At 42.1% G+C, this 25,627-nt stretch overlaps 1 protein-coding gene and 1 pseudogene across 1 annotated transcript; one reads left to right on the forward strand and one right to left on the reverse strand.

The window, feature by feature from the left end:
- Nucleotides 1-393: 393 nt before the first annotated feature.
- Nucleotides 394-5,752, reverse strand: LOC109160426 (annotated as a pseudogene).
- A 6,054-nt stretch (nucleotides 5,753-11,806) lies between these two features.
- Nucleotides 11,807-18,135, forward strand: LOC109160427 (heat shock factor protein HSF8-like; the record flags this gene model as incomplete). Its single annotated transcript, XM_019308727.1, is given in 4 exon segments — nucleotides 11,807-12,206; nucleotides 12,209-12,363; nucleotides 17,630-17,927; nucleotides 18,056-18,135. Coding segments are annotated over 4 exon segments (933 nt in total), but the record flags the coding sequence as incomplete, so codon positions are not given.
- Between the last annotated feature and the right edge of the window lie 7,492 nt (nucleotides 18,136-25,627).

Below are 25,627 nucleotides of genomic sequence, written 5' to 3' on the forward strand. Positions count from 1 at the left end.
TGATTTAAAATTACATATACAATAGAATCCTATATTTATAAACTTATTTACATAATATAAAATTAAAAATTTCAACAGACTCAATCATATCATAAAATCTCAACAATAACAATCTCCAATATAGTGATCCAAAAGGTGGCATTATAAAAACGTACACTGCAAATTAAACTTTTCGATAAATCATTGGTGAACACTTTCAAAGGGCATTAGAGGTCACCAACCAGGCCATGCCACAAAGTGCCGTATTAGACAATAATAACACTAAAACCATAATATATGGAAAATCTACAATCAATTAATTAATTTACCTATTACAAAATCTATCATAATACAAACTTCTAATTATTCTGAAAAATAATTAAATTAAAAAAAAAAAACACACACACACAAACTAAATTTTGCAACCACCCCTCAATGAAAAAACTTCCGCTTACCATCTATGATCTGGGAAATGGTAACTTTTGGAATGTGAGATATCTTTGCATAGTTTTCACCATTTGCCTTTAAAGTTGGCATCAATTGGTCAGCCACGTCATGGATACCAATTACTTTAAGATTAGACAAATGTTGAATACCCTGCGGCACTGCACCTGCTCAAGCAATTTGCATTCTTCCAGGTAAAAGTTTTCAAGATGATGTAATGCACCATCCTCAATTCTTATCCATTCCAGTGCCTCGCAGCTACGGATATCCAAGTGCTTGAGCTTTGAGAACTTTTTGGCCTTGAAGCACAATCCTTCCCCTACATAAAACTGATGAACAAGATAAAGATATGCTAACATGGGCAGATCCTGCATAAATGGTAATGGATCTTCAACAAGTCTACTATATTCCAAGAATAGAACGGTTAAGCCTACAAGTGAGGGTAACCATTGAGGTACTCTTTCAAGAGGCCCTATTAATTGCAATGTACGAAGACAAAGAGGAACTGCACATAGAGGATGCTGGATATCAAGAATCTCATATTCTGAATTCGACCCAAGACTTAAAGAGCAAAGGTTTGTCAACTCTTCCAACGACGAACAAAATTCTTTGCCATCCTTTTGTCTCAATTTTCTAACTCCTAGTCTTCTTAGTTGTGTTAGCTTTCCTATCTCAGATACTACATTAGTATCATATACTTGTATAAAACAAAACTTTTGTAAAGACAATAATTTTCCAATCTTAAATGGAGCATTAAAGCTTTGGAAACCAGTCCACCGGTTATACGCCCTATTTGGGTAACTGTACACAAGGAGATGTTGAAGTTTATAAAGTTTTAAGAGCTCAAATGGCAATCTATCACATTAGTGTTGGGAAAAATCCCACCACCTGTGACAAATAAAATCACAGGACCGACAAGAGCGCAAATACGAGATGGTGCAAAATAGCCAAAATAAATAACAGACACAAGGGACACAAGATTTACGTGGAAAACCCCAAAACCACAGGGAAAAACCATGGACCACCACCAACACAATATTCCACTATAACCAATCTTGGGTACAAAGTTGCTGGCTACCACCCGAGCCAAACACCCTAAAAATCATCAAATACAACAACTAGGTCAAATACAATATATCACGTTCACAGGCCTAAAAGGGATACCAACTCGTACTCAAAATATTCAACCACCACGAACAAGGTGAAAAGAATACAAATATTACGAGCTTACCCAAAACGATGATGCCTGGAACAAACACTGACCTCTACAAATATTTGATGAAAAAAAGTACCCCAAAGATCTTCGGCAAACCTCACGACAAATCCATCAGACGTGCGACAAAACCTGCCGACACACGCCACCGCCGTGCCACCAAAGAAGCTAGGCAAACCCACGACAAAGTAGCACAAAAAGAAGAAGAAATAGATGTTTCTCCTTCAACAGCTGCATTCGGCCGTGCAAAGAGAAAGAAAGAAAACTGAATTTTTCTTTCTTTTTTGGCCTACTGCTTCTGCCGAAAAATACAAAAGGAATATGTGTAGTATGTAGAAGTGTCTGTTGTAGTGGTAAGGAAACAATAAATTCTCCCTCCTTTTATAGATGCAGGCAACCACCTTGGGAAATGAAGAAAGCTAATAAATTCCTCAACTTCCTCCCATAAACATTAGGAAATCTCCTCCCATAAACCTTAGGAAACCTCTTCCCATAATCCTTAGGAAATCTCCTCCCATAAACCTTAGGAAGCCTCTTCCCATAATCCTTAGGAAATCTCCTCCCATAAACCTTAGGAAACCTCTTCCCAAGTTCCCTTAGGAAATCTCTTCCCAAGTTCATCCTAAGCAAACTTCTGCCCAACAACTTCATCCCAACATCCACTCTTTAACTTCTACCCAATAACCCATTCTCCAATCCAAATAATTGTCAGCAAACTTTTCCATCAAGCTAACAAATATTGCAGTGGAATAGGCTTGGTCCAAAATGAGCTATTTACCACATAGGAGGGAAGCCCTAACCCAACAAATCTCCCCCTCCCGACTATGTGGAGGATATCGCCGTCCCGGCGATACAGCAACAAACCTCAAGTGACCTAACTTCCATTGGTCCACACACATTAGAATGTATCAACTCTGATGCACATTCCTTTGTTGCCACATTCACTGAACCACCCAAAGAGGAACTTTGCAAAGAGTACAAATTAGAAAACTACCTCGTGCAACAACCAGTGAGCCTTTGGCAATTTTCCACTGTCTATCACCAAAGAAACAGCAGAAACCATCATCATCAAGATTTCCAGTAGAAATAAGATTCAATCTGATTCCCGATGCATGCTTTACATTTTTAAGTACAGCTTTGTGCCATTGCTTGTCTCAAGACAAACTGTACCGGTACCAATCACCTTCACCTGACCATCATCACCCATTCTTAGCTCTCCAAAATCACCTGGAGTATATGAAGCAAAGAATTCCTTCCTTGGTGTAACATGGTAGGCTGCACCTGAATCCACAATCCAAGTTGTCTCATGGCAAGTAACATTGTTGGCATTCTTATCGCAGACGACAAGTAAATCTCCTCCAACTATTGCAACTTGGTTCCCTGTGACATCATCATCATCTTGATCCTTGTCTCTTTTCAACTTGAAGAAAAATTTCTTGATATGTCCTCTCCTGCAACAATAATGACATTTAACATCTCTACCCTTCTGACCCTTTTGCTTGTTTCTCCCCCTATCTTCTGTAACCAAAATCTCTGACTGAGAAGTGGAGGTGTCTTGAGATCTTCTTCTTGCTTCTTCATTCAAGATACCACTCTTGACATACTCCATGGTCACAACACCGTTGGGAGCAGGATTGGTCAAAGAAACCCCAAATGTTTTCCAGAATCAAGTAGAGTTTTAAGTAACCAAAGACAAAGTACCTCATCCTCAAATATGATGCCCATGCTTGACAACTGATCAAGAACACCCTGTCTTGGAAGCATACAGGGTCTCAAGCTTATCCCACAGGCTCTTGGCATTCGTCTCATTAATAACATGGTTCAGAACATTGTCTTCGACCCATTGTCGAATATAACCACAAACTTGTTGGTTATCAAAGTCCCACTCCTCGTCTGACATATTTGCTGGCTTTGCACTTGCAAACACAGGTAGATGTAGTTTCTTCACAAATAGGAGATCCTTCATCTTGGGCTCTTGGCCTTCCAAATGTGAAAATTTCTACCGTTCAACCGCACCATATTTATCGTATTTGCTTCCATGTCAAATACACCTGATCAACAACCAGGGCTCTGATACCACTTTGTAGGGAAAAATCCCACCACCTATGACAAATAAAATCACAGGACCGACAAGAGCGCAAATACGAGATGGTGCAAAATAGCCAAAATAAATAACAGACACAAGGAACACAAGATTTATGTGGAAAACCCCAAAACCACAGGGAAAAACCACGGACCACCACCAACACAATATTCCACTATAACAAATCTTGGGTACAAAGTTGCTGGCTACCACCCGAGCCAAACACCCTAAAATCATCAAATACAACAACTAGGCCAAATACAATATATCACGTTCACAGGCCTAAAAGGGATACCAACTCGTACTCAAAATATTCAACCACCACGAACAAGGTGAAAAGAATACAAATATTACGAGCTTACCCAAAACGATGATGACTGGAACAAACATTGACCTCTACAAATATTTGATGAAGAAAAGTACCCCAAAGATCTTCGGCAAACCTCACGACAAATCCATCAGACGTGCGACAAAACCTGCCGACACACGCCACCGTCGTGCCACCAAAGAAGCTAGGCAAACCCACGACAAAGTAGCACAAAAAGAAGAAGAAATAGATGTTTCTCCTTCAACTGCTGCATACGGCCGTGCAAAGAGAAAGAAAGAAAACTGAATTTTTCTTTCTTTTTTAGCCTACTGCTTCTGCCGAAAAATACTAAAGGAATATGTGTAGTATGTAGAAGTGTCTGGTGTAGTGGTAAGGAAACAATAAATTCTCCCTCCTTTTATAGATGCAGGCAACCACCTTGAGAAATTAAGAAAGCTAATTAATTCCTCAACTTCCTCCCATAAACCTTAGGAAATCTCATCCCATAAACCTTAGGAAACCTCTTCCCATAATCTTTAGGAAATCTCCTCCCATAAACCTTAGGAAACCTCTTCCCATAATCCTTAGGAAATCTCCTCCCATAAACCTTAGGAAACCTCTTCCCAAGTTCCCTTAGGAAATCTCTTCCCAAGTTCATCCCAAGCAAACTTCTGCCCAACAACTTCATCCCAACATCCACTCTTTAACTTCTACCCAATAACCCATTCTCCAACCCAAATAACTGTCAGCAAACTTTTCCATCAAGCTAACAAATATTGCAGTGGAATAGGCTTGGTCCAAAATGAGCTATTTACCACATAGGAGGGAAGCCCCAACCCAAAAATTAGTGTACTTCAAATCAAGTGTCTCCAAGTTTTGAAGACGTCCTATAGATTTAGAAACGCTTCTCAACTTTGTTCTCCTCAAACTCAAGTACTTCAATTGAAATAAGTTAAAAATTTCTTCTGGAATTTCCTCTAGTTCAAGACCTCTTAAATCCAATACCTTTAGAGGAATATATTTAGCACTAAACATCTTTGACAATGAAGATGATGCCGAGGGAAAGAAGATTCTTCATGCTCTTCATCCAATTATTGCTTTCCATTTGGATGTTGAGATTGTGTTGGAATCTTTCCCATTCTTCAATGCTCTCACCCTTTGTAGCCAACACCCCAGCTATCACCATAATTGCCAGTGGTAGACCACCACATCTCTTTAAGATGTTTTCAGTAATGTTCACCAAGTGTTGAGGGCAAAAACCACCTAAGAATGTCTTTCTACCAAACAAAGTCCATGAATCTTCAGAGGACAATGACTCTAAAGGGTAGACAATGCCGCTGTGGGTTTCGCGGCTTGTGAAGGCACCAATTTCACTATTCCTTGTTGTGATAACTATACGACTACCAAAACTCTGCGTAGGAAATGAATATTTGATAGCCATCCAAGCATTAATGTCCCAAATGTTATCAAGAACAATGATGTATCTTTGGCCCGAAAGAATGTTCTTAATGAATTCTTTCAATTTATTTGAGTCCATGGCTTCAAAATCTTGAGTGGGATCTTTTTTAGTTTGCTTCACTAGTTGCTTAGATGCATCTTTTAGCAATTCCTCAATTTTAAATGTTTCAGAAATAGTAACCCACACCCGATAATGAAAGTAATTTATCACTTTGGCATCATCATAAACCTTTTTAACTAAAGTAGTCTTTCCCAAACGCATGACCATTTCCTATCATATGGTATTTAATTACATGACTATTAATTATTGACTACAAGAGAAAGGAAATTCAGCAGGATTTGTTTTTTGGTGGATGCTGCCTATTTGGATCTCTAAGTTAAATGAATGGTTGTGGTTCTTCGAATAAAAAGGGGGCTATTAACATGGATCATACTAATGGAGTAAATGCTACTATAAAAGGAAGTTTTCTCTTTCTGGAAAGTTACGAATTGAGAGATGCTAATTAGAGAGAAAGGAAAATCCATACAGTGCTTTATTCTTAATATATTTTATTAATCTATTCTATGTAGGTTATTTACTCAGTGGACTGTCTGTACTTGGGTCAGTTGAAGCTTCGCTTGAAGATCGTCACGGCATGTACGTACAATCCTGAGTAGATGTTAGGAAGGTGTTGTGGTAGTAACGGCTGGTAGTCTTTTTGTACTTACCTCATTTATAGTGGATTGGACAGACGTGGGTTGCCCCGCAGACGTAGGAGAAGGAACTCCGAACTGTGTAAACAATTTTCTTGTGTACTTGATTTATTTTCTGCAGTCTTTTTCCGTTATTTACTATTGTTAAATAACCTAATTAATGGATTTGATTGATAGTTAATATAAAATAAAGTAGAACATTAGTAACATCTTGCATTCGAGATTTACGGCACACTTTCAATTGGTATCAGAGCCCGGAGACTTAAATTATTCACGGCACAATTTCAGCGGCTTTTGTTGCTTTTATTTATTATATTACTTTGTTCAATCTCACGGTTTGTTGAGTGTTTCAGAATGGATCGTGTTAAGGTTCTTCACTAGTTAACGGGCGATAACTATGCTTATTGGAAAGCACGCACACGAACGCATCTAAAAGCTCAAGGAGACGCTGTTTGGCGTTCTGTTGTGACGAGTTGGACTCATCCGACTAAAGCTACTACGAGTACTAGCGGTCCACAAGTGGCAAAACCTGAAACTGAATGGACCCAAACTGAATTAACTAATGCTGGAAATAATGATAAAGCACTAGATACTATTCAGTGAAACAATCGAAGCTGCAACTGATACAGTCTGACTTTGAAGAATTTCGAATGAGTAAAGAAGAGAACATCATTAGCTTCCATAGCCGAGTGCAAGAATTGGCGAATCGTGCAATGGTCCTTGGTGAACCTTTTTCCCAAGCAAAACTGGAAAATTCTGAGATCTCTACTGCCAGGTTCAGGATGAAGGTCACTACCATTCAGGAACATGACGGTTGGGAAAATAAGAATGTTACTCAATTAATGGGAAACCTTCGAACATATGAAATGGAAATCCTTACCGATCACATGAAAAAAACAAAAAAACTTAGCTTCTTCCACTGAAGAAAATAATGCTGCCTATGGCTCAGATGAACCAGGTGATGATATTGTTGTGTTTTTAACTAAGCAATTTTCTAAAATCTTGAAACAAGTGTCAAAGAATTCCCGCAACAACAAACCACAAAAAGGATCAATGTCAAATACATCAAAAGCTGGCCCTAGGACGGGCTCATCAAATTTCAAATCTTCTGTCTCACGTCCAGGGCAATCCAAAGAAAAATCTAGCAATAAAGGGATAAAATGCCATAAGTGTGAAGGCTTCGGTCACGTCCAAGCGGAATGTCCCACCTATCAAAGACGTAAAAAATCTATGTCGGCCATTACATGGAGTGACGACGAACCTGGGACTGACGCAGCTGGATCTGATTCAGAAGAAATTTTTGGTAACTTTGTAGCATTCACTGCTCGTGTTTTAGCGTGTTCAGAACGTGGAGACATAGTTGATTCAGAAGAAGGCGAATATGGCTCCGCGGAAGATTTAGATTTACCTGCTTTTTCTTATGAAGTAGAGTTTAATAAATTGTATCCCAAGTGGGAAGCCCTGCTAAAAGCTAATCGTCAATTGACTAGTGAGATAGGAATATTAGCCAATACTAGTAAAGTGTACCAAAATCAAGTAGCTAATAGGGATTTACTGCTTAAAGAGGCGTCTGATCCAGAAGAGAGACTGAAACAGGAGGTACAGACCCTGAAGCAAGAGTTGAACACCTTCAAAAGACAAATCCAAATGATGGACACAGCCTCAACACTTGACCAAATACTTGATTCAGGAAGAAAGTCTTCTGAAAAATTTATTCTGGGAGTCACCGAGGGAATTTCAAAAGATGAAATTGTATTCGTCAAAGCATCAGGACCAAATCCAGTGGACATACTTGAATCCAGCTTAGAGCGACAAAATAATGGTATAGTACGGTCAAATAACCAATTTTATAAACTCTATAACCCCGTGTGTCATTACTGCAAGTTGCGTGGCCATATCAGACCAGAATGCTACTACTTCTATAAAGATCAAAGGCACGAGAAGTTCACCCACAAACATATTACACCATTTGTAAAACAAGTGTGGGTTAAGAAAACAGATTTTGTCTCTCAAGCAATTTCTAAGGCATCTCAAAATGAAAATTGGCAAAGGTGCAATTGAGGGTTGCAGTTAAGAATTACAGGTAATTCTCTACTTTTAATTATAATAACCTTTTTTTGCTAATAAAGTTTGCTAATGTCTCAGGTTACTTAAGTTTTTTTTAGACTGTTTAATCTATAGGAATTCAAATCTTTTCTCCATTCAAAAGTTTCCTTATCCTTCTAAAATTCTTGTACCCAATTTTTTACAAACTTCCATCTATTCAAAATCCCTTCTTTATTTATTTTTTTTTTTTAAAGGGAGAGTTTCTTAAAAGAAAAAAGCCCCAAAAATCATCACTGTTAGCCGCATCTTCGTATCGCTCCTCAACGTCCCCATGGCCGAAGCTGCTTTTTCTTCAGCAGATCAGCACCTAGTAGCGATCGTCACAATCAGGAACAGCCGCACCGCCACCTGTAGTCGCCGTCCACATCTCCGACCGGCCAAACTTGCCACTGCTGCTGCTTCTTCCGACCATAGGCAACAAACTACAGCCGTACCACCCGTCCAAGCCGCCATCGCCGGAGCAGACCACGAAGACACCATCTAGTCCAGCCATGTCTCACCGCCTGAAGCCATCACCGCTCTCTAACCGAACCTCTGCTGCTGCAAACAGGTTTAGCCGCACCGTTCAGCATTCTGTGATCGCGTCTGCTACCGCCACTGCTAGAAATTTTTAGACGCTAAATTCTCTATCGCAAAAATTCTATCTTCCCAGTCAAACGAGCAATTTCCGACACAAGTTCAAAAATTTCACAGAATGCTATGGAGGAGGTAATTTCTACTCTAATTTATCAATTTTCTATTGTTGATTTTTTCCTTGTTTTGTTTTTGATAAGGAGGAGGAATAAGACACTGACAGGGAACAATTTTTCACTGGCTTGAAGGCTTCAAAACACTCAGGGATATTGGTACCCTCTAACTCTTCTTTTTTAGTTGGTATTATTTCAATACCTAGTCTGAGAATCTTAAAAGTTTTTCTTCTATCTTTTTCCCTGTTTTTTTTTTCTCTCGTTGCTCTTGTATGCTATTTGTGTTTGCATTGTTTGCTCCTTTAAAATGTGCCTAAGATGATTTTTTTTTAAATATTATTGTGTGTATATCTATTTTGAACATGAATTGTCCTTTCTAGTTTTTTTTTTTTTTTTTTTTTATACATGTATCTCTGGATTTATTAAAACATCAGGTGCATTTAATCTTTCAGACTCTTTTTCTTTTCTTGATAGTTTATTTGTTTGTCTCTTTACATGTAAGTTAAATTTTGTTTATTCTGTTGGTGTTTCTTGTGTTAAAATATGTTTGCTTGAATGATAAATCTGGTGCAATTTGATTAATATGTTTATTCTCTTGTGTTACTTTATGTTTTATGTGAATGTGTTTTGTTTGGTCCGGTCATGACCGTATTTGTGTTTGCTTGTGTACCTATTGTGCTAACTGTTATGAATTCTTGCCTGAAGTTGATTTATATGAATCTGTGCCTGATTTTGCTTTATTTGAATCTCTGGCTGAATATGCTTTACCTGAATGTGCTTACTGTCTTATTTACCAATCTGTCTTTTTGAGTGATCCAATTGTGTGCTTTTTGTGTTATTTGCTACGAATTTGTGCTTTAATGTGTTTATTCCTTGGTATGTTTTATCTACTTAATCTGCTCCAACTTGACTTGTGTGTCTTTATGTGCTTATATGTTATTTGCTAAAATTGTTATCACATTCTGCATTTCTCGTTTTGTTTCTAATCTTGTTATACAGGTTCAGTCCAATCTGGCACCCCGTCGAACTCAATCCACGAATATAGATGTTCACCTTTGTCAATTAATTGGCAAAAAAGGGGGAGTATGGATTAAGGGGGAGTTTTGGTAAAATTAAGGGGGAGCAGTAGTAAATAAGTGGTTTAATGAATTGCTGTCTGTGACTGCTGGAGTTGGGCCGTGACTGTTGGTACTATGATTTCATCTCTATTATGAAATCAGTAGCTCTCCATTATGCAGTTCTCTTTTTGGAGAATAGCTTTTATTTAGCTATTCTATCTTTTTATTATTCCTTGGACTATCTGGATTATTATTAACTGCAATGTATTGGAGTTCTATTGGGTTTCATCAAGACAGATTATTTTGGAATTACCACTGTTGATTCTTGGATGGAATATGGTCCAAAAAGAGCTTGGGTAATTACTTATCTTATCTTAGGTTATTGTCCAGCACACATACTAAGAGTTTTTTAATAAAATGTATTTCTCTTGTTTGCCCAAAGTATAAGATGCTATAGTATTTTTGCCAAATAAATAATCAAAGGGGGAGATTGTAAGTGTACAAAGTTAGTACATATTAAAACCTATGTTGGCCAATTTATTTTATTTTAATAGATTTAAGGTAGGCCAAGCTTTTGGACCATTTCCTATCATATGGTATTTAATTAAATGACTATCAATTATTGACTACAATAGAAAGGAAAGTCAGCACGATTTGTTTTTTGGTGGATGCTGCTTATGTGGATCTCTAAGTTAAATGAATGGTTGTGGTTCTTCGAATAAAAAGGAGGCTATTAACATGGATCATATTGACGGAGTAAATGCTACTGTAAAAGGAAGTTTCCCCTTTATGGAAAGTTACGAATTGAGAGAAAGGAAAATCCATATAGTTCTTTATTCTTAATATATTTTATTAATCTATTCTATGTGGGTTATTTACTGAGCTGGACTGTCTGTACCTGGGTCAGCTGAAGCTTCGTTTGAACATCGTCACGGCATGCACGTACAATCATGAGTAGATGTTAGGAAGGTGTTGTGGTAGTAACGGCTGGTAGCCTTTTTGTACTTACCTATTGTATAACTCCTTGGTGAGCATCTATAGCGGATTGGACAGAGGTGGGTTGTCCTGCAGATGTAGGAGAAGGAACTCCGAACTGCGTAAACAATTCTCTTGTGTACTTGATTTGTTTTCTGCAGTCTTTTCCGTTATTTATTATTGTTAAATAACCTAATTAATGGATTTGATTGGTATTTAATATAAAATCAAGTAGAACATTAGTAACATCTTGCATTCGAGATTCACGGCACACTTTCAATTATTTTTTAAATTTTTTAAAAAAATTTCTTCTTGATCCTTTCAGAAGCATGTGATCAGTAGTAAGTTTGCATAATTTCCAGTGCCTACTTCTTCACTGATCTGATGTCGGTGTGAGTCTTGGACTACATAATCTATCTACGAACTACAGGCATCACTAAGTAGAAAATGACAAGACTTATGACTACTATATTAGTATTTCTTCCATTTTTCATAAATGAATAATTCTACTTTGAGCATTTGGATCTTGAATGAACTGCCGAGGACCTAATTATATGTGTGCTGTCTGCCTGACTGAATTAGATGAGTCAGGAAAAATAGGTAAGGGAGTTCTTTAAAAAATGTCATCCATTTTGAAGGATTTTACTACCATATTTTCATAACCATATCTTGTTTGCTCTCCAGCCTTGATTGTCAACTTGTATTTGGATGCATACAAAAATGTTTTGCTTCAATCCATATTTTCATTAATAACAATTCAGTTCCAGAGTGTTTGGACACATGAATTCATTAGCTTACTAATAAAAATGTGGAACTGTCCTACTTGTGTCTTATATCTATTTGGATTTCTTTGTGGAGCAGGGTTTTAGAAAGGTTGATCCAAACCGCTGGGAGTTTGCTAATGAGGGATTTTTAAGAGATCAAAAACACCTGCTTAGAAGTATTAGTCGGCGAAAACCTGCTCATGGACAGAATTACCCACAACAACAACCTCAAGGACAGAGTTCATCTGTTGGGGCGTGTGTGGAGGTCAGGAAATTTGGTCTTGAAGAGGAGGTTGAGAGGTTGAAGAGAGACAAAAATGTACTTATGCAAGAACTTGTTAGGTTGAGGCAGCAGCAACAGTCCACTGACAATCAGTTGCAAACAATGGTGCAGTGCCTACAGGGTATGGAGCAGCGACAACAACAGATGATGTCGTTCCTTGCAACAGCCCTGGATTTCTGGCGCACTAAGTGCAGCAGCAAAATGACAACAATCGGCGCATAATTGAAGGGAACAAGAAACGAAGGCTTAAACAGAAAGTTGGTTTGGATGATCACTTTGTGAGCCCTGCCGACAGTCAGATTGTAAAGTATCAACTTATGAATGATGCAGCTGTAACACCCCACTTTTCTAACTCCTAATTATAACTCTAAGCATCCATTAACATAAACTAAGCAACGGAAATAACTAATAAATAAATAGTGGGAGTGTCACCGCCACAACCACCACTCCGTGGTGATTGCACAGGCTAAGAGGTAAAACTAGAAATAAAGTAAAAGTCTGGCATCCATCATAAAGACCGAAAACATAAGGGGGAAATAACGTCACCCCAAACATCAACCACAAACTAAGCCTAAGAAAACTCAATGAATATGGGCAAAGAGGGCATCAAAACAAAGTGGGTAGATGAATGGTGGAGAATAGAACTTACTGTGTGTCTTTCTTCTTTCTAGCGGACAAGGTTGGGAGAGGCAAGAGAATGAGATCAGGGATTCAAGATGGAATAATGGAGTTTATATAGGGACCAAAATCCTAGGTTGATCATCAATGATTGGTTGGGAGCAAAGGAGTAATTTTCATAAGCTCGAAGATGAATCGGGAAAAGGATTTTGGATGTCTAGTGGTCCACCATGCAACATAAACCATAGACTAGAAATGCTGTTTTAAATACTTTGGGGTTGAAAATGAATTTTCTCAAAAAGCTATTTAGATGAACCCTTGTTTAAAATTTGTTTAGGAATTTCCGAAATAGAATCAATTTTGGTGTCGAATTAATTTAAAATGTGACAAAAATATTTTATTCAAGCACCGATTGATCGCAAAAATTTTTAATGGAGTGAAAAAGGCTATTTTGAGATTTCTTAATACCGGATTAATAAAATGAAATTTTGGGTTGTTACAACAGCAGCGACTGTGCTTCGGCAAATAATGAAAATGGATTCTTCTCCTAGACTGGAGAACTTTGGAAACAGTAGTCCAAGTCCTGATAACTTTATGATTAGTGATGTTTCTTCTCAATCTAATAATACATTAGACCATGGGAGCTCACCCAACCATGTTTCTGGGCAGTCTTTTGTGCCTGCAACTTCCTCAGTTACTGGTCAAGGTTCACTACCAACTATATCTGAGATTCAGTCTTCCCCACTCGTCAATTCTGCTGAAATGGCAAGTGATCAATTTTCATATATAAGCCCACTGGTTGGAGCTCAAGAGTTGCCTCCTGTTTCTCTTTCTCCTTCACATATAGTGATTCCAAGCTCATAACGATTTAAGGTTTCCAAGGATAAATTAGATACAACAAAGAGAAAGTAAAGGCATAACGGGTGTTTAATTTCTTTCAAGGATAACCAAGGATCCGAGGCAAGGGTTTCAATAATTAGGAATATCGAGAGGCTGGGATTCAAGGGCGAAGGATATTTTAAGCTGAGGCAAAGGGTTTACAAGTCAACATGATATACTTACCTCGCACTAAAGATTAAGTAAAGGCGTTGTTCATGCGTTACTTCACTTCCTTGCATTTAATTGGCGTCCTAGTTCTTCTTACAGGTGGTCCTCCACTTCCGTTACTCATTTTCTGGATCAGCTCCTGAACTCCCCATTGTAGAAGTTGGATTCGGTAAAGGTTGGTGATGTTAGCGTAAGCCTCGTTGAGGGTCCTGGGCTTACTTACGGTTAAAGCCTTTCGAGTTTCGAAGTTGAGACCCGCCACAAACTTCTCTACTTTAGTCACCTCTGTGGGCACCGATTCAGGTACGAAACGAGCTAGCTCGAGGAATCGTTTGTGGTATTCCACCACTGTAGTTATTCCCTGTTTCAGGTGGAGGAATTCTTTGTACATGGCTACCTTTACATGCGCGGGGTAGAAACGTCCCTGTAACCGAGCCTTCAGGGTTTCCCACTTGAATCCTGGTTCTTGCCTACAGGCAGGTCCCTCGTGAACCCACCAAAGATCAGCCTCATGTACGAAGTAGAATGAGGCTAGTTCCACACGCGTCCTTCCGGGTATTCCACTACTTCAAAGTTCTTATCGAACGTTCGGATCCATTCCTCGAGGGTCGTAGGACCTTCTTCCCCTGCGAAGATGGGTGGGCGATGGCTCGAGACTTTGCGAGCCACGTCTAGGTTCACATTCGGGGGTGTTCGGTTGTTTATTATTAAGGATGACGTTGCTCAACGTCTGGGCAACCTGAACCAACTATTGTAGGTTCTGGGTTAACGAATCTTGGGTAGGAGGCTCAGGGGTTCTCAACTGGTTCCTCGTTGGCGCCATTCTGGCATCTACAGGATCAACAACAATCGTAATGGTAAGTTAGGGATTCACATCCTTACATTGATGCTATAATTTATGGGGAACTTTTAAGCTAAGCATAGAATAGATTCAGGAGAAGTTAAACAGATAATGATATATAAACTCACAACCTCACCACGTGGCCTAAACTTCCTAGATCCTATGTACTTAAGTATCCAGAGTCCGAACTTAATGTCCTAAAGTCTTGTCTTAGGGGCCTTATCCTAGTGTCGAACTTAGGCTCTAATACCAACTGTAACACCCCTAATATTTAAAATATTTAAAGCCTATGAAATAAAGGCAAATCTATCATTATTCATCCAAATAAAGCGGAACTAACAACATATGTATCGGGGTGCTATACCACATCTAGGTTTGAGAACCTAGATGCACAAGCTACACTAACCAAACATGCATAAACTATAATTAATACCCATGATACAATCCAATGCTCACAGGCCATCTAACCAATACTAAACTATCTAAGCTAGGTCCTCGTGTCCATCTAGCGCACTCCGAAGCTACTGATCTGTATCTGAAAAACATACGGTGTAACAACCGTCAGCGAATAATGCTGGTAACCCACTCCCACGCGTTAAGTACAACATAGGTAGATATAAGAAAATCATTTTGAAACCGGAATACATATATAACCTAAGCAACTCTAGCTTTAAATCAAGATCAAGACTCAAGACACAACAACAGACTTGACACTATAGAACAATCATAAAGACTAGCATGCATCCTAAGAACACAAGACAATGCATAATAGACAAGTAAGCTCATAAATAACAAATAGAGGCAACAATGGGACTCAAAGACAATCAATTAGCAAGTAATTATCAAAGCACACAATCCATCTTCCAACCTTATACCAAGTTCCAACATGTACCTCCAAGCCACCCTTATACCTCCTCCCTTTTTTCCTCCGGAGCAACTACATGCCCCACTCCGTAACCACCAACAAGTCCACCAACATGGTAGCACCGAAGTGTCATTCGCATGGTCTAATACCAAGGGGTCAGTGCATATAGCACTAACATGACACCGCGGCGCGTATACCCTGACCCAAGCCTTTAGCCAGCAAGTCTAAGGGGTGGTCCGTGCCTTTAGCACGATAACCTAGCACTCGTTGTGCTTTCCGCCAATAATTCATCTCCACCAATCACAATCTCATTCTCATTAGTCACATCGATCATTGCACAATGACCACAACACTCATCACCTTTCAATCAATCAACATTCAATCAACAATAACAATCAAGACATAATAACAATGATACGCACTACACATAAATTCCTAGAACGGTACTCAAAACATCGTACGAGACTCCCAAACGTCAAACGGGGTACGATGGGACACGGGGAAACAACAAACGGGGGAAAACACCCCGCCACACCTTGCCTTTCCAGCAGGTGGGCAGTGGGTAGTGGACCACCCGCCGGCAGCGTCACTGTTCCAACGGGTGCCCGGCGGGCAGTCGCTTGCCCGCTGGAACCGGGCACCGTGGGCAGTGGGTAAGTGGTGTGGACTCATCCCCCCACCTATCCCCCACTGGTATGAATGTAGATTTTCCCAGTTCGGGGTTAGTACGTGGAACCCAAAACCATGTCCAAACACATTCTGACACGCAACAACAATATCACAGATTCAATTAACGAAGATTAAACCAAGAATCATTCCAATTACGTTCTAACACGATCCTAAACATGCCAAGACTTGACATCAATCACATAACGGTTCAGGAGCACCCGGAATTGCAAGAATCTCTAGAAATCTATATCCAAAGCCCTAAAGACAAGTCCTAGGCTAGACTCAACACCCGAACATGCGTAAACCCACCCAATAACACCAAGAATATCATAACACGAGATTCACGATATAAACCCTAGGGACGAGCTCTAGACATAATTAAATACAAGATCACACATATAATCAATCACAACATCAAGATCATCAAGATTATCAAATAAACACAATATAAACCCTAGGCAAGACTCTATCAAGACTCAATCACATAATCATACATACAATTATCAAAGGAGCCAATAATCAAGATATAGCAAGGAAAATAGGTTTTGTAAGACATGGGTTACCTCTTAGCCTTAATTAATCCTCCCTTGGCTATTAAGGTTCTTCTCTAAGATTTCCCTCCGATTGATCTCCCTAGGCTTGGTGGTGGGGAATCTTTTGGGAATAATTTCGTGTAATATAACTATGGGTGGTAAGGGTTCTAATTGCTTTCTAATCCCCTATTTATAGAGTTAGGAATCCTAATCAGAGTCTGAATAGTAAAGACCTATTTACTATTCCTAACAGGTATATAGGTCTAGGATTCCTAATTAGAATCTGAGTAGTAAAGACCCGCTTTCTTTATTCCTAATAGACTTAAAGTCCTTATTATAAACAAGGGTCCACGGTCCTTCGTGGACCATATTAATTAATTAAGGGATCCTGACCAGATTAAATCCTTTTTAACTATTCTTTAACAGAATTAATTAAATAAATAATCTGGGGTTAAAGGGTGTAACACGAGGTGTTACACTTATTCTCCAAAAAAGGTTAGGAGGACATTAAAAGGTTAGGTACAAGGCATAAAGCTCAATGTCTTTCTCTTTGACTAATTCAATTGACCAAGGAACATGGTCAATTTAGGTCCTCCGACTATTAATTAAGAATTTAAGAAGGGATTTTGTCAAGCAAGCTTAGAATGAATTAATAGTTAATTCTATTTAAAGGATGGATTTTCGGGGTGTCACAGTATTAGTCGGCGAAAACCTACTTATGTACTTATGCAAGAGCTTGTTAGGTTGAGGTAGCATCAACAGTCTACTGACAATCAGTTACAAACAATGGTGCAGCGCCTACATGGTATGGAGCAGTGGTTACAACAGATGATGTCGTTCCTTGAAAAGGCCGTTAACACCCTGGATTTTTGGCACATTTTTTGCAGCAGCAAAATGACAGCAATCGGCGCATAACTGAAGGGAACAAGAAACGAAGGCTTAAACAGGAAGTTGGATTGTATGATCACTCTGTCAGCCCTGCCGACGGTCAGATTGTGAAGTATCAACCTATGAATGATGCAGCAGCGGCAGTGCTTCGGCAATTGATGAAAATGGATTCTTCTCCTAGACTCGAGAACTTTGGCAGAAGTAGTCCTGATAACTTTATGATTAGTGATGTTTCTTCTCAATCTAATAATACATTAGACCATGGGAGCTCACTCAACCATTTTTCTAGGCAGCCTTTTGTGCCTGCAACTTCCTCAGTTACTGGTCAAGGTCCACTACCAACTATATTTGAGATTCAGTCTTCCCGACTCGTCAAATCTGCTGAAATGGCAAGTGATCAATTTTCAGATCAAAGAGGTTTCATATCACCACTATAAAATGCTACTTTCTTAAGCATTAAAGTTGAAGATTCAAGGATTAAAATTCTACAAATCATTCCTCAAATCCTCCATTGGTTTTTCTATCAATATATTCGTGTGTTGAAGGTTTCTCAACTGGTTCAAGTTGTGATGAAGATAGCCTGCACGTCAAGACCATGGTGATGCTGGAGTGGTCGCTGGAGTAGTCGCTGGAGTAGTGCACTTGAGTAGTGTGGTTTATGCTTTTGTAACACCCCAGATTTTTAAGACATTTTAAGCTTATAAAATAGAGGTAATATCTCATTACATCCCAAAGTATATCATAAGTGTACGGGGTGCTATGCCACACCTGGGCTAGAGAACCCAGGTGCACAGGCTGTCTAACTAATATCCATTGAAACACAATGCATAATATGGCGCGCAGGCCGAAAAGGGAAACTAATCTACTTCTACGTTCCAGTTCTAGCGCGCTCCAGCGCTCTAGTCCTCTGTGCCTGAAATCCAAATATATCTGTTCAGCGAGAGATGCTGGTAACCCACTCCAACGCGTTGAAATACAATACATATAGAGATATATATAGATATACGAAAACCATTTTGAGCATGAAGATATATCCTACGAACTCTAGTTTTAAAACCGGGAATGACTCGGCAGATAAGGCCAGACACAAGCAACAGTTATAACGAGCATATGCAGTTCACAACAGATAAGGCAGATAAGGCAAAGCATAAACAATGATCATAACCCAACATGAACAATCCCCAATATAAATCCCATAGTCACATCCCCCAAGATACTCGTGATCACAACTCGTCCCTGTCACAACACATAACACACTTTGTTGGCGCCACAGGACCAATCGCATGCCCATACATGAGGGTCAGCGCATATAGCTCTGACACGGCCCCGCAGCACCCTGCCCCGTATCGCAACACGGAGGGGTCGATCGCAACCGACCGATGAACCGCAGCTCATCATAGTGTTTGATCGCAACCAAACAGTGGACCGCAGCCCAAGAGGATGTCATCTGACCGCAACCAGGAAAAAGGACGAACCGCAGCTCGTATAGAAACGTTTGATCGCAACCAAACGGTGGACCGCAGCCCAAGAGTATCAATCTGACCGCAGCCAGCTTCTGAACCGCAGCTCAGGATAACCAATCCGATCGCAACCGAATGGGGTAACACACACACATAACACATAGCAAGCACATGCAACCCACATTACACATTGGGAAGGGGGAGAAAGCGTATAACAAAACCTATGCGTGATCCATCACATACTAAGAATAGTCCTAAGGGGTTCATACTTCTTCCACCTAGGTCAATGGGATACCAATTCAACTAACATTCAATGTAATAGACTCATAAACCTACGAACGGTACCCGAAATATCAAACTAGACATAGGCACGATAAACGGAGTCCGTTGGGACACCACGGGGAACGGGGGAACATCAAACGAGGAAGCCGGGATCCCAAGGTGGGATAATTTCCAGCGGGTAGCCGGTGGGTGGGGGCCACCCGCCGGCTGCCCGCCGGACTTTACTGTTCCGGGCAGTGGGTCGCCGGCGGGCAGCTGCCCGCCCGCCGGCTACCCGCTGCCGGGCGGTGTTTCTCGGCCATGGGTAGGTGGCGGGTCCCCTACCCCCCACCTACCCCCCCACTGACTCTTTTTCACACAATAACGTCCCGGGAACCTTTGTGGAACCCGAAACCATGCTTAGACACTTTACAACGCAACTAATAATTAACACGTAGACAACTAACGGATCAAATACGAGAAACGAACGGCACATAACCTATCATGCTTTTCTAATATAATCAACACCCAAACATGCGATTTCCCCACCCGATAATCCAAGAATAACATCATACGATACAACCTAGGGTTCTAATCACTTTTATATCAACAAGTATACGGTTCGTCTTTTAATTGCAAGATTCGGTAAGAATAACACATAAACATCAAGAGCATCACACAATTATCAAGAACAACACATAATCATCAAGAACTCTATATAATCATCAAGAATTCCATAATCATCAAGAATCTCCCAATATCAAGATCATCAAGATCCCTCGTGGGATCATCACATCAAACATCAATAATAATCATCATATCTCGCCAATACGCAATAATACGGGGGAAACCCTAAGGGGGAATCATAGCTATGAAAATAGGTTTTGTTGAGACATGGGTTACCTCTTAGCCTTAATTAATTCCTTGGCTATGAAGGATCTTTCTTTAAGCTTTCTTGATTTCTTGATTTCTCCTAAGGGGATTCTTGGAGCTCTTTTGGGGTGGTGGGGCGTTAATCTTGTGGGGAGTTCTAGGTGCCTCTTAAGTTCCCTATTTATATATTTAGGAGTCCTAATTAGGAACTAATATTATAGGTTCGCTAATCCTATTCCTCTTGGAACTAAGGATTGGGCTTAGGGGTTGGGTTTATATATGAGGGCCCATGGACTATGGTGGGCCTTTTTCCCTAATTGATCATTATAATTTATTCTTTCTCTTGGGCTGTTGGTTAATTAGTTAAATGGTTTTAGGGGTCATAACACGGGGTGTTACACTCTCCCCCCCTTACAAGGGGCTTCGTCCCCGAAGCCCGGTGTTAAAGTCCATCCTTTCACCCCTAGACACCTCGTAGCTCGGCCTCCTGATTAGGGTTGCGACCTTACGTTTGTCATGGCTTGGGGTAGACTGAACTTTTGATGGCGTTGTGATAGAGAAGTTCTGGGTGTACCTCGGTTTCCTGCGCTGGAACTGGACGCCCCACGAGTGCCCAAGGTGGCCTCGATTGCTGCCACCCTCTGATCGAGTGCGCGTGTGGTGCGAATCAAGGATGAGAACCCTTCTTCCATGATTTGGTTCTGTCGGTTGAGTTGTGCGAGAATGCGCTCATTGACCGAACCCTCGTCCTGTCCCCTCGGGTCCCCTCCTGACCGTGGGAGCACTAACGGGTTAGGCCTGTCATCCTCCTCCTGTTCCTCATTTCCCTCCGAGCCCCCACAATCTTGGATGGCTCGCTTGAGCTTCTTGTTGGAGATGTCCAACCGGTCAACCAATTCTCTCCGCTCTTCCTCGGGTTTTTGGCAAATTTCTTCGAAGGTGAGGTAATGTCCCCCTTCGGTGAAGTAGATGTCATTGCGGCGAAGGTTTTGAGCATTGAAAACCATACCATTGGCGGTTTTGACCTCGGTGTGGCTTAGGTCCACCCCTTTCTTTTCCATGATCCAACTTAGGATCATCCCGTAGGGTAGACTAAGCCGGTTGTTTGTCTTGCAGAATTCCATGTGCTTTAGCATGAGTGCCGGCAGGTTGAACTTGATTCTATGTTTCAAGAGATAAGCAAAGGTGCACTCTAGGCTCCCTACGTCCTTGCTTTTATTATTGGTGGGCAAGAGGCTATCGGTTACAATCATAACTAATATCTTTTGTTCTGCCGATAGCCACTTCCGGTTTGGCCGTGTGGCCGAGGTGAACCCGTCCTCCTTCCCGAGTAGGTACCCGAGGTAGTCCTTGTATCCCGTATTTTGGGTATCAATCCACCCCTTTCGGTCATAGTTAGACACACCCGTGGTGGTCAATTTCAAGAGCTTGGCCAAACGGCCTTCGGAAAGCACAATTTCCTTGCCACGGACTTTGGTGGTGATTTCTACCTTGTCACCCCGTTTGGTGGCTACAAGGTGTTGATAGAACTCTTTCACCAATTCGGGGTACGTATCCCCTTTGATGGTGAGATACGTATCTAAAAGCCCTTGATGTTTGAGCATATCAACCAATTCCGGAGAGAATTGGTCGGGTTCAAGTGCTTTACCTCCGATCACGGTGTAATCGGCGTTGCTCCACTCCGGGGTGCGGGTTCCGAGGGGTTTCTTTGGCATCGTGGTGCTTCGGTTGATGGCGACGTTTTCCGACGTTTTTCCGGCGATCTTCTTTTCCGGCGAGGCGGCGGCGGTTTTCCGGTGAGTTTTCCGGTGGGCCTCCGGCGTGTTTTCCGGCGAGATGGCGGTGGTGTTCTGGCACGATTTTTTTCTGGTGGGGTCTCCGACAGTGTGGCGTCGCGAGGTGGTGGCGGCTAGGCGGTTCTGGGTTGGTGCGACGGCGTGGGGGTGGCGTTTGGGCAGCGGGTTGCAGCTGGGTGGCGTTCGGGTGGATAGCGGGTGGTCTCCGGTGGCAGTTTGGACGGCGGCGAGGCGAGGCGAGGTCGGCGGGGAGTGGCCGGGCGGTGGCGGCGTCCGATTGGCGATAGCGTGAGGTGATTGTGGGTGGTTGCTATGGTGGGGCAGCGGGGTGTGTGAGAGGGAGGAGGAGAGGGAGTGGGGAGGAAGAAGAAGAAGAAGGAGGGTTTTTTATTTGGGGATTTTGTGGGTTTTAGGGACTTGGAGGGGTTTAACAAGGGAGTATTCCCTTGAGGTTTCAAGAAACACTCATGGGCTAGTGGTTGAGGCTTTAACTTGTAGGGGGGAGGTCCAAGGTTCCATTCCTAATGGCAACATAAAGTATTTCTTGATGGTGTGGTTTTTTTTGTCTTTTTCCTTGTTTCGTCCTTCAGTGGAGGGAAGGTTGGGTTGATAGTGTAACTTGTGTTTTACCTTTGTAGTGGAAATTGGAATTTGATCAAAAAAAATCTTTATTCATAATAATTCCGAAATAGCTAAGCTAAGTAAGTGGTCTGTATGACAAAAGAGGGGGGTGGTTACAAGGGGGTGTGACGATTTATCCTAGACAGTATTCGTCTTCTTGGTTTTCTTCTGCGAGGTCCGTATGGTCCTCGTCTTCCGGGATTGGGTTTTCCTTCCCGAGGTCCTCCTCATTCCCGAGGTTGGCTTGAGTGTGGCTTATGACAAATACTTTCCCGGGAGCGCCGTAACTCCCTTGATGATCGGTGCCCCCGTGTTGACCCACGGTGGTGGGGCGTGGTCTTTGGGGTCGAGTGCACTGGAAGGCCTTGTGTCCTTCCTCCCCGCAGTTGAAGCATCGCCAGGGATTGCCCGCGCAATCCTTGCCCCTGTGGCTTTTGTTGCATCTTGGGCAAGGGAAGCTTCTTGGATTAGCTTCGTTGTTTCCCAGGGGCGGTCTTTGGTTGGTCGGGTTGTTCGTCCTTGTGCCGGTGTCGTTTCTCGTTCTTTTCACTGGCGGTGCCCCACTTCCGGTGTTTCTTCTTCGTATTTGTTCCTGAACTCCGCGTTGGAGTAGTTGGATTCGATAGAGATTCGCAGCACTGGAGTAAGCTTCGTTGAGGGTCCGAGGTCTGCTTACCACTAGCGCCTTCCGAGCTTCGAAGTTGAGGCCCGACACGAATCTTTCTATCTTGGTTACCTCGGTGGGGACTAGCTCTGGTGCGAAGCGTGCCAGTTCGAGGAATCGTTTATGGTATTCCACGACGGTGGCCGTTCCTTGTTTTAGATGAAGGAACTCTTCGTACATGGATGCCTTTACGTGGGTTGGGTAGAATCTCTCTCGTAGTCGTGTCTTGAGGTTCTCCCAATTGAACCCTGGTTCTCTTTGATAAGTGGGTCCCTCGTGGATCCACCAGAGATCGGCCTCGTGCCCGAAGTAAAACGAGGCTATCTCTACGCGGCGTTCCTCCGGGCATTCTACTACCCCAAAAATCTTGTCAAGGGTTCGGATCCATTCTTCTAGGACCGCGGGATCCTCTTCTCCCGAAAACGTGGGTGGTCGGTGATTTGAAACTTGTCGGGCGACGTCTGAGTTTGCGTTTGATGGAGGTGGTGGGGGCCTGTTGTTGCGAAGGGCCGCGTCACTTAGTGCCTGTGCGACTTGTGTCAGCTGTCGTAGGGTTTGGGTCAAGGGGTCGTCTGTGGCGGGCTCTGGAGTTCTTGATTGCCTTCTGTTCGGTGCCATGCTATCGTCTTTCTGGTCAGTGTTTATAAGAACGTTAAATTAGAGTCTGGTGAACTTCTTATGAAGTGATAAGTGGGGAAGGGTTTTAGAATGAGGAAGGGTAAAGTGTAGAGAAGTTATGTGTAGGTTTCACAATCTCACCGCGCGTCCTAAGATTCCTGAGTCCCATGTTCCTAGGTACCTAGAGTTCAAGCCTAATGTCCTAAAGTCCGGTCTTAAGAGTCTTTTCCTAGGGTCAAACTTAGGCTCTGATACCAACTGTAACACCCCAGATTTTGAAGACATTTTAAGCTTATAAAATAGAGGTAATATCTCATTACATCCCAAAGTATATCATAAGTGTACGGGGTGCTATGCCACACCTGGGCTAGAGAACCCAGGTGCACAGGCTGTCTAACTAATATCCATTGAAACACAATGCATAATATGGCGCGCAGGCCGAAAAGGGAAACTAATCTACTTCTACGTTCCAGTTCTAGCGCGCTCCAGTGCTCTAGTCCTCTGTGCCTGAAAGCCAAATATATCTGTTCAGCGAGAGATGCTGGTAACCCACTCCAACGCGTTGAAATACAATACATATAGAGATATATATAGATATACGAAAACCATTTTGAGCATGAAGATATATCCTACGAACTCTAGTTTTAAAACCGGGAATGACTCGGCAGATAAGGCCAGACACAAGCAACAGTTATAACGAGCATATGCAGTTCACAACAGATAAGGCAGATAAGGCAAAGCATAAACAATGATCATAACCCAACATGAACAATCCCCAATATAAATCCCATAGTCACATCCCCCAAGATACTCGTGATCACAACTCGTCCCTGTCACAACACATAACACACTTTGTTGGCGCCACAGGACCAATCGCATGCCCATACATGAGGGTCAGCGCATATAGCTCTGACACGGCCCCGCAGCACCCTGCCCCGTATCGCAACACGGAGGGGTCGATCGCAACCGACCGATGAACCGCAGCTCATCATAGTGTTTGATCGCAACCAAACAGTGGACCGCAGCCCAAGAGGATGTCATCTGACCGCAACCAGGAAAAAGGACGAACCGCAGCTCGTATAGAAACGTTTGATCGCAACCAAACGGTGGACCGCAGCCCAAGAGTATCAATCTGACCGCAGCCAGCTTCTGAACCGCAGCTCAGGATAACCAATCCGATCGCAACCGAATGGGGTAACACACACACATAACACATAGCAAGCACATGCAACCCACATTACACATTGGGAAGGGGGAGAAAGCGTATAACAAAACCTATGCGTGATCCATCACATACTAAGAATAGTCCTAAGGGGTTCATACTTCTTCCACCTAGGTCAATGGGATACCAATTCAACTAACATTCAATGTAATAGACTCATAAACCTACGAACGGTACCCGAAATATCAAACTAGACATAGGCACGATAAACGGAGTCCGTTGGGACACCACGGGGAACGGGGGAACATCAAACGAGGAAGCCGGGATCCCAAGGTGGGATAATTTCCAGCGGGTAGCCGGTGGGTGGGGGCCACCCGCCGGACTTTACTGTTCCGGGCAGCGGGTCGCCGGCGGGCAGCTGCCCGCCCGCCGGCTACCCGCTGCCGGGCGGTGTTTCTCGGCCGTGGGTAGGTGGCGGGTCCCCTCCCCCCCACCTACCCCCCCACTGTCTCTTTTTCACACAATAACGTCCCGGGAACCTTTGTGGAACCCGAAACCATGCTTAGACACTTTACAACGCAACTAATAATTAACAGGTAGACAACTAACGGATCAAATACGAGAAACGAACGGCACATAACCTATCATGCTTTTCTAATATA

This window comes from Ipomoea nil, unplaced genomic scaffold (assembly GCF_001879475.1).
Source record: "Ipomoea nil cultivar Tokyo-kokei standard unplaced genomic scaffold, Asagao_1.1 scaffold2847, whole genome shotgun sequence".
Lineage (NCBI taxonomy): Eukaryota > Viridiplantae > Streptophyta > Magnoliopsida > Solanales > Convolvulaceae > Ipomoea > Ipomoea nil.